Source organism: Vespa crabro, chromosome 19 (assembly GCF_910589235.1).
Source record: "Vespa crabro chromosome 19, iyVesCrab1.2, whole genome shotgun sequence".
Taxonomy (NCBI): domain Eukaryota; kingdom Metazoa; phylum Arthropoda; class Insecta; order Hymenoptera; family Vespidae; genus Vespa; species Vespa crabro.
Window position 1 is genome coordinate 345,718 of NC_060973.1, and position 10,527 is coordinate 356,244.

At 31.7% G+C, this 10,527-nt stretch overlaps 2 protein-coding genes across 2 annotated transcripts; one reads left to right on the top strand and one right to left on the bottom strand.

Moving 5' to 3' along the window:
- Positions 1-11: 11 nt before the first annotated feature.
- Positions 12-10,277, top strand: LOC124430552 (acetyl-coenzyme A synthetase). Its single transcript, XM_046977322.1, has 11 exons — positions 12-518; positions 1,352-1,567; positions 3,536-3,731; positions 3,832-4,063; positions 4,202-4,319; positions 4,403-4,595; positions 4,671-4,826; positions 4,986-5,153; positions 5,261-5,450; positions 7,259-7,504; positions 7,707-10,277. The coding sequence occupies exons 1-11, from the start codon at positions 430-432 to the stop codon at positions 7,901-7,903; spliced, it is 2,001 nt and encodes a 666-aa protein (XP_046833278.1). The 5' UTR covers positions 12-429; the 3' UTR covers positions 7,904-10,277.
- Positions 5,457-7,251, bottom strand: LOC124430556 (enolase-like). The gene is made up of 3 exons (XM_046977325.1): positions 6,554-7,251; positions 6,129-6,499; positions 5,457-6,051 (listed from the first exon to the last, which is right to left on the bottom strand). The coding sequence occupies exons 1-3, from the start codon at positions 6,946-6,948 to the stop codon at positions 5,507-5,509; spliced, it is 1,311 nt and encodes a 436-aa protein (XP_046833281.1). The 5' UTR covers positions 6,949-7,251; the 3' UTR covers positions 5,457-5,506.
- Positions 10,278-10,527: the final 250 nt, after the last annotated feature.

Below are 10,527 nucleotides of genomic sequence, written 5' to 3' on the forward strand. Positions count from 1 at the left end.
TCAGTCGTGGTTTATCAACCGAGCCGGTTAAGTCTGAGAAAGTCTGAGAATTGTAGATGGTTAAAAGCCGTGCGCATTCTTCTCCTTTTCGTTCGTAATTTCGATCTTATCCTTATTATATCTGTCCTAAATCTTATTCGATCATAACTAAACTACGACTCAATTGAGATCTTTTCAAATTCGACACGACTATCTTTTCTTTCATCTATTATCATATTGATCGGCAGATGAATTTTCATTAAGTATTTCGGCGTTTAACATTTATTAATTATTTATAACTCGATTAAGAACGAACGAAAAAGAAAATAAAGAAAGAATCGAAGATATTCCTATGAAGATAATCTTTTAATCAAGAAATATCAAAGAAGGTACAGGTCTAAGACAGGGAAAAAGATCGCGTTACGTTGGAAGATAGGAATTATTTCAAAAATGGCAGACAGGATATACCATCCGAATCGTGACCTGGCGCGAAATGCTTACTGTTCGAGTATGGAACAATACAGGCAGATGTATAACAAGTGAGTGAGAACAGCTTTATTATATTCAACATTTCGTTTCTATAACGAAGGATCCCCCAATGGGTGGTGAATATGAGGTAGGGTCAAGGATGAGAGAGAATAAGGGATGCCAGAGGAACTCGATCGAACTCGATGGCTCTTATGGATTTTAAAGGCGCATGCGCAATTCGATTCTAGGCCACGTCTCTTTGTTTCAAATTTTATAAATATGATTTATTATCGATGTTTTTTTCCATTTTCCATTCCTATCTATTTTTCTTTTATTTATTTCTATTTGTGCATAATTTTTCTTCTTTTTTTTTTTTTTTTTTTTCTCTAAAGAGGAAAAATAATAAGAGTATTAAGTCATTTGTATATAATGTTTAGTTTCAAATTCAGATAAAATAGCATTATCAAAAAGAAAGATAGCCATAGAAAGATCTCTTAGATAAATTTTTGTTTTATATTCTATTAGATTACTTATGGAAACAATCAAATGTAAAGTTTGATCTTAGATAAAATAAGGGTTAATTATTGTTTCATCGTTACAATTTTTTGTGAAAATTATATGTAAAGGATAAGGTGTGTATCGTAGGAAAATAATTTGTATAATTCTTTTCTATTTAATGTCCATATCTCCCAAATAAGGAATCTATGAAAATAGAAATTTGTTATCGATCCGATAGATGCGACACTGTGAAGAAGAGAGTATCTGTTCCAAGTATCATAGATATACTGATTTATTTACATAGGTTTATTATCGATAGATCGATCTACCGTCATAAAGTTTCGAATAATTTCATTATGTTGGATTATATTTCAAATAAATGTATTTATTAAAGATATTTTTTTAGCTCTGTGAAAAATCCGGTCAAGTTCTGGAGCGAGATCGCGAACAAATTTTATTGGGAAACACCGGCGACTGATGACAAATTCTATTCATATAACTTCGATACATCCAAAGGCGAAATATTTATTAAATGGATGGAAGGCGCCAAAACCAATATCAGTTTCAACCTACTCGACAAGAACGTGAACGATGGCAAGGGCGATGAAATAGCATTTCATTGGTAAGATCATTGTCTCACGACATTTTCAAAGCCTATTCTCGATTCTTTGTAAATAGAAAAATCGGCAAAAAGTTCATTGACCTCCTTCGTTATCTCTTGATAAATCGAATAAAAGAACTTCGAAATGTAAAGAAAAAAGGAAAAGAATTTGTTGCTAGAAAAAATAATCGAAAGACGTTAAGCCCGTTTACGGAAGCAAGAAGATAAGTAACGTGATGTCCAATATATTATAAATACCAAATGGTTAGACACGAACTTTATGGAAAACAAAAAGGTTCCCAATTATTATAACCGAGGTAAGATACATATCATATGTATATACCGATCGAATGTTCGAACGATGTCAAATGTGTGAATCCTTGTTTGTACCTATCTTCGTGCTTTATTGTCATGTAAAATATATTCGCTGTTGTTAGATGCAAGTCACTCGAATATTCTACGAAAAGAAAATTCTTCTTTTTTTTTTTTTTTTTTTTTTTTTTTCTTTTCTCGCTAATATATTCCAAATATTAAAACTTCGAATATTTCAACGTAATGTAAATTAAAACGAAGATTAGATCGATAGTATGTAATTAAGAAAATATATGTTTCGCGCGTTCGCGTTGGTAAGTTTGAAAGAAAACAAAAACAGAAATAAAAAGGAAAAAACAATTCGACTCGAATATTATCAGTTTGTTCGTTCTAACTTAAAAAATTTCATAAAGCTAATTGGTTCCAAGAGTATGGTACGATTATATAACATTGTATGATTATTATACAATCCGTTGATTTCACAACGTTGAAATCTTGTATCCTGTATCATAACTTTTTTTTTCGAGACCCTATCTATTATTTTGTTCTCCCGAAGATTACCATACATCGAAAAGGATCATAAAAAATTCATGATCTCGACTTTAAATAAACTGATTAAATCTTACGAACGTGACCTATTTTATTTTTTCAAATAATAAAATAATACTCATATTATGACAATAAGATATATATTTCTATTTCTCATGATGTCTTCATTGTTTTCAAGCACGTTTAACGATAGATAAAGGTAAAAAAAAAAAAAGAAATAATGAAAAATCATCCGTACAACATGGTTATTGTCGCTAGTTACAAAAATATATTTCAATGTAATTCATAATAGATTAACGATATGTGATATAACAACGTTCATTAAAAATACAACATCACGAAAGCTTCTGATAGTAGTAAGGACGAATATTACAAAAAAAAAAAAAAAGAAAAAAAAAAAAAGTAATAATACAATTTTAATTGGATTTGTTTAAATTTTAAGAAGATATCCACGCTTTCTCATTTATTTCCTCTTTCTTAAATAAAAGATAAAAGATAATAACGTTCTCTAACAATAAATTTACCTAATATATCTTATATGATATATCAATAGATAATTGCAATTCAAATTCGTGAAGTTTGATAATTTGTCATTTAAGATTTTCATCTAAACTTTTTGATCGACGATGGTCAATGTCAAATTCATTGTTTTTTTACAGTCTTTAGTCAGAATATATATATTATTTTGACGATACTACTTATATGCTTGCGTAATTTGTGACGTCGTCGATGTATTACAACAATCGAACGAACTACTTCGACGATGAATAAGTAAAAATGACCAAATGACATAAATTTATATATGTTCGATAGATAGAAATAATGTTTACCGTTAAAGTCTTACAGTGAAAAATAAAGTTCGTACGATCCTATTACTGAGTCGATTTTTAAATATGTTTATAATGAGCCAACTTGATCTTTGACTCTATTACATCAATATGACGAAACTGAATTCATTAGAGCAGAACTATCGATAAATATTAATGCAAATATTGATTAGATTAATAATAAATTAATAATTATTTATTTATTTTTCTTCTTCTTTTTTTTGGTATTTTTGCGTTCTTTTTGTTTTTTTCTTTTTTACTTATATATGTATATATATATATATATGATATATTATCGCAGGGAAGGTAACGATCCGAACGACCATTCGAAGATATCCTATAGAAAGTTGCTAGCAAAGGTATGCAAATTTGCAAACGTTCTAAGGTCGAAGGGAGTGACAAAGGGAGACAGAGTGGTCATTTATATGCCAATGATTCTCGAGCTTCCTATCGCGATGTTGGCTTGCACAAGAATCGGTGCGGTTCACTGCGTAGTCGTGAGTAACTCGATCGATCTTAAATAAATAATAGGAATTTATCCATAGTCTCAAGTTGATCCTTAAGTTTTCCCTTGAACGAACTCATTAAGATAATTAGTTCGCAGGATACTCGTCCGATGCCTTGGCAGAACGTATATTAGATGCCAAAGCGAAGATTCTCATAACTGTTAATCTAGCCAAGAGGGGAGAAAAATTATTGTTTCCTAAATATATTTGCGACAGTGCTATGGAAAAAGTTGCATCGCATGGCCACAATGTCGAGACATGCATAGTAGTTTCTCATTCGACCAGATTGACCAACAAACGTCCTAGTTTGGACGAAAATGGCAGTAAGCAGTAATTCTTTCATTTTCTTTCGAATGAATATATATTCATTTATCGATTGCTTAAAACCAAAAAAAAAAGAAAAATAAAAAAATAAAAAAAGAAGCATAACGAAAGAAATTAATTTTTCGTTTAATTGAAAGCTGGATCCTGGAATTCCGAACGTGACTGTTGTTGGCACGTAGAAATGGAGAAAGTGGAAAGTAAATGCGAGCCAGTGTGGATGGACGCGGAAGATCCACTTTTCATTCTCTATACCAGGTAGTAAATAAATAAATGTTTACTTTTATTATCGGATCATACCGATGAAGATAACTCATTTAACGTTTATGATCATTATATAGCGGTTCTACTGGTAAACCAAAAGGAGTCCTTCATACAATAGCAGGTTACATGATTTACGCGGCAACGACGTTCAAATATGTCTTTGATTATCATCCTGGAGATATCTATTGGTGTACCGCAGATATCGGTTGGATTACTGGTCACACTTACGTCGTTTATGGCCCACTGGCTAATAGTGCGACCTCGGTCCTAGTGAGTAAAACCATAAAACTGTTAACGTTTCGAGCGATTAAGAATCTTATTTAAGTTGTAACGTTTAACGAACAGTTCGAAGGTACACCGTTCTATCCCGAAAACGATCGATACTGGATGATCGTAGACAAGTACAAGGTCACTCAATTTTATACGTCTCCAACCGCGATCAGATCGCTCATAAAGTTTGGGGACGAGTTCGTAAAGAAGCATAATTTGTCCAGTTTGAAGGTAAACTATAATATACCTATATAATCTAACGTTTTCTGATACACTTAACGGTATCAACATGTATCAACGTTTTTAATCCTGACGTATTAGATAACATCGATAAAGTTTAAAATATCTATCCAGTTGCGAGAGAGATAAAAGCGAAAAGCTTTTTTGCAGGTTCTCGGCTCGGTCGGCGAGCCGATTAATTCCGAAGCTTGGTTGTGGTTATACAACTTGGTTGGTCATGGCAAGTGTAGTATCGTCGATACATTCTGGCAAACGGAAACTGGTGGTCACGTCATCACACCATTACCAGGTGCGACCCCAATGAAGCCAGGATCAGCGGTACGAAATTGAGAATGTTCATTGATTTTAATTAAAACACTTGAAAATGCTAAATTGAAAAATAGACAGAGATCATTTTTAAAATTGCACAATCGCGTTCGCGACAGACCTTTCCCTTCTTTGGAGTACTACCGGAATTATTGGATGAAGATGGTCATGTGATCGAGGGCGAAGGAGAAGGATATCTCGTTTTTCGACAACCTTGGCCAGGCATGATGAGAAGTCTCTTTGGGAATCATCAACGTTTTCAAAACACCTACTTCGATAGATTTCACGGATATTATTGCACGGGCGATGGTAAGTCAATACGGTCGGTTATTTCAAAATGAATATCAATCAATATTATCAAATGGTTATTTGGCTAGGGGATTTCTGAAATTGGACCCGGCGTATTTTGCATCCTTTCCAAGTTCTTCCTCGATTCTAATGATCTGATTGTATTTGGCTGTTCTTTCGCTTCTACACGGTGCTCCTCCCTTAAATTGACCAGCGGACAAGCCTACGGCCAGATCAGCTACGAAATTGTCCTCCGTTTCGCATTGTTCAGCCGTGATGACATATCCCCAACCATTGATTTTTGCCATTCTGGCACAATTGATTACCTCGGTGACTGTACCGATTTGTGACATTCTTAGAACAAGACAATTAGCCATCTGTCGTTCTACCGCTTCCTCGATTCTTTCTATATTCATGGCTGTTAAATCGTCCGATACCACTTGGATTTCTTGATCGGCTAAAGTCAACCAGCCCTCCCAATCTTCCTGATCGAAGGGATCTTCGATCGAGACGATCGATGGATACTCGGTGAGATAATCTACATATTGTTCCTTCAATGCTTCGGCTTCCATATAATCCTCGGGATCAGATTCTTCAGTTTTGAAGGCTAAATCGTAACCTCCTACGAAGAGAATGAAATAAAAGAGTAAAGAAAATTATAGAAATAAATTTGAAGTAAATACGTTCATCGAAATTAACCTTCTTTATAAAATGCACTAGCCGCCATATCTAATGCGATCTTTATCCTTCCTTCGTATCCAGCGTCCTTTATCGATTCGTCTATAAGAGTCAGAGCATCCTTGTCGTCTTCGAGAAGTGGCGCGAAAGCACCATCGTCGCTAACAGAAAGTGGTAATTGTACTTCTTGGCTCTCAGCAATTTTCCTCTCCAAAACGCGATAGACCTCGTTGCCCATCTTCATAGCGTCGACAAAACTTCCAGCTCCTACCGGTAGGATCATAAATTTTTCACAGGGTATACTATTACCGGCGAGTCTACCACCACTGATCATGTTGAAACATGGTACTGGCAAATAGAGATCACTATTCTCTGCTAATTCAGCTATGTACCTATAAAATCATTTTGATTATATAAAATCAAATATTGATAAGAAAAATTCTTACCTATAAATCGGAAGACCTTTCTTTGCTGCACCAGCTTTGCAGCATGACAAAGAGACACCCAAGGTTGAATTAGAACCCAATTTTGATTTATTCTCAGTACCATCTAATCTGTTTAAAAAACTATCAATCTCCATTTGTTGACAAACTTCTAATTTCGATTTTAATAATTGCGGTGCTATCACGTTGTTGATTATGTCGACGGCCTTAAAGACCGAGCGACCATGATAAGCAGCCTCATTTCCATCTCTGATTTCTTGTGCTTGGTTAGGATTTATTACCAATGTACTAGGTACAGACGATCTGAACAGACCAATGTCCGTAATCAGATCTACCTCTAAAGTAGGATCTCCTCTTGAGTCGAATATCTGACGAGCCTTCAACTTCTGAATCGGCATCTTATTTTTATTCTTAACCTTCGAATCCTCACGTCTTTAAATAATAATCGATCGTTATGGTACGAGCACAGTGTATCAGACACTTTTGATAATTTTCGTAATTGATCTGAATGAAATGTGAATTTTTTGGAATGATCACATGTTATCAATTAAAAACATCTTTTTTTTTTCTTGTAATTTAAAGAGAAAACGCGTTGGATCGAATGGCAGATTCCGTTAACAATTGACTGTCAAAATGAGTTTGTTTTAATTGCTTAGAAAAGTTTATAGCAATTCGAATTCTATTGAGTATTTTGATTTTTTCTTATAGGTGCCAGACGAGACGCAGATGGTTATCTATGGGTAATTGGCCGTATTGATGACATGTTGAATGTTTCTGGGCATCTCATGTCTACGGCAGAAGTAGAAAGTGTTTTAACAAGTCATTCGTCGATTGCCGAAGCCGCCGTAGTTAGCAAAAATCATCCTGTGAAAGGTCAATGTCTTTATTGTTTCATTACACCTAATGAAGGTATCAAATTTGAAAAGAAATTACAGGACGAAATTAAGCAAAGAGGTGAGTTACTCGTAATATTCTTATTGTCTTCCTTTTTCTTCTCTTTCATTTCTTTTTTCCTTTTTCCATCATTAAAACGATAAAAATTATTCTCCATATTATTTACTATGTATATACATTCAAGTTATCATTTGATTTTTTTCATGCCATATTTCTATATATACATATGTAAGTAATAATAGAACGCACATTCTTTAAACAGTGCGAGAAAAGATTGGACCTTTCGCCCAACCGGATGTTATTCAACATGCACCTGGCTTGCCAAAAACGAGATCAGGTAAAATTATGAGGCGTATATTAAGGAAGATCGCGGCTGGTGACAGAAACGTCGGTGACATATCAACTCTCGCCGACGAGGCCATCGTTGATCTTCTTTTCCAACTTAGACCACAAGTCTAAACGAACCAAAAATTATATATATATATATATATATATATATATAATTATTATTATATATATGTATATAATAAGCTTTTCTGTTTATCTGCTGTTTTTCAGTCGTGGCAACGAATATATATATATAATATGTGTGTGTATATATATGATATATTATATAGTCTTTAGTAAGCTTTTTCTTGTCTGCTGTTTTTCAATCGTGGCAACGAAGACTATATAATATATATATATATATATATATATATTAATTATATATTCGTTGCCACAATTGAAAAACAGCAGAAAAACAAATAAAGCTTACTAAAAATATTTATGAAAGCTTATACAACAAATATTGTTGAAGCTTATAGAACATTTTTACAATTCTTCGTTTATCCTTTTTTTTTGTTACTAATAGTTGAACTATTATTATTGTATTATATTATTATTGTTGTTATTATTATTATTATTATTATCGGACTTCAGGTATAGATATATATATATATATTGTACTATCTCGACGATTGGAATTTATTCTCAAAAAATAATGTTTTGTTCTCTCTTTTAATTTAAAAAAAAAGTAAAAACGATCATTGTTATTTTCGGATGGTATTTTTTCTACTATTATTATTATATCCTAAACATATAGATATTTTTATTGAACATCGTTATTATTATTATTATTATTATTATCATCATTGTCGTTATTATCATTGATTTTCGTTATTAATATTCTAATTTATTAAGAAGATTTAAAAGAATCTCCACGTAGTATTCTTTTCACATCTTATATTAAAATGTTGTGCTCTTTAAAAAAAAAGTCTTCTTTCGCACATTTAATAAAGCAGTCCGTTAAAAGTTCAACTTTTTATTACTTACTGAAACCAAATAGAAATACGGTTGTCATAGATATGATTCTTTCTGCAGCAATAAAAATACACTAGAGAAAAAAGAAACAACGACAACAATAACATATATAAAATGTCGTAAAAAAGTATTTAAACGTCGTTTTAACAGAATTTATCGAAGTATCGATAAAGTCGATCCGCTTCTCTTTTGTGCTTTACGATTGAGAAAGAAAATAAATGAAGAAAATTTTATAGCGAGCCAGCGATTATATTGAATCGGTAGAATGCCTATCTACTCGATTGAAAGAACGGAAATGTACAACGATGAGATATAGTAATCGATCGACAATTCATTCGACGCTTATTACTTTTATGAAGAACGCAAATAGAAAGAAAACAAATTATTTATATATATGTGTGTATATATATATATATATAATATAAGTATATATATATATAATATATGTGTATATATATAATATATAGACCTCGTAATGATAACCATAATTTTTAAGCCTCTTACAATAATTTACCAACAAACAAAAGTCATAATAAGAAAGAATAAAAATTTATTAGTTTTTAATCGGTAATAAATTATAATAATAGTAATAATTGCCAAACATTTCTTTTTCGGTAAAAAAAGCAAGATGATCTTGACTTTTTGAAATGGAACCATTATATTTCTCCTTTTTTTTTTTTACAATAGAATATAGTACAATAAAACAAATTCAATGAATACACACAATGTTATTTTAAGTTTACATTACTATTCAAAATAAACAATTTTTAATTTAATGACACATAATTCTCCGTTATTGAATGAATTCATTAGAATCTTAAATAATAAGCAAACGTAACAATATACTAGCTAAAGTAGATATTCAGATTATATTTCAACTTTGCAACTCTTTTTATAAATTATTATGTGTAACATCAATTATATTGCAATGTTTTACATCCGTAGAACGTTAGATTGTTCTCGTAAATATACGGAATAATTAAATAATCAATTAAAATATCATTTGTAACACCAAGCGTTAATATTTACATTTAGTCAATTGTTATTGTAATTTATTGGCAGTTAGAAGCTATTAAATTTCTATTTTTGTTTTTTTGTCAGATTATTGTTAATCATAGTTACCGTTGCGAGGAATATTTTGTATATATGTATATATGTGTGTATATATATATATATATATATATATATATGCACATTTGCATATACACACTTGTGCGAATATTGCGCGCTATTGCAAATTAAGAGAGAAAAAGCATTCAAATGTTTATCGTAATATAAGCGTCCGTGATACGTGATGCCTGTACTTATGTACGTTAGAAAACAAAGTAAAAGCGATCTTAGGCTAAAGAAAAATAATAATGCCTCGTGTTCCTTCGAGGCGTGTCCGATACATATCATTTTTTGCGGAACAAAATCAACTTTAGGTGTGATAATTAAAATACATGTATTAATGTATATATCGTAATGATCGAAGAGAGAACATAAAAGAAAGAGAGAGAGAGAGAGAGAGAGAGAGAGAGAGAGAGAGAGAGAATGAGTATCTCCTTTTCGAAAGAAAATATATTTAGAAAGTCTGAAGTGTTACTTTAGTTAATAATGTAATAAATTACTTCCTCAAATTTCACGTATTACACTTCGGCCGTGGCAATACGTACACGTATATAAACATATATATACATAAAAGAAGAAACAAAAAAGAATATATATTATTCTATATGTATATAGAATATATATATATATAGACTATATTAAAAATTGCAAAGCTATGTATATGTATATGT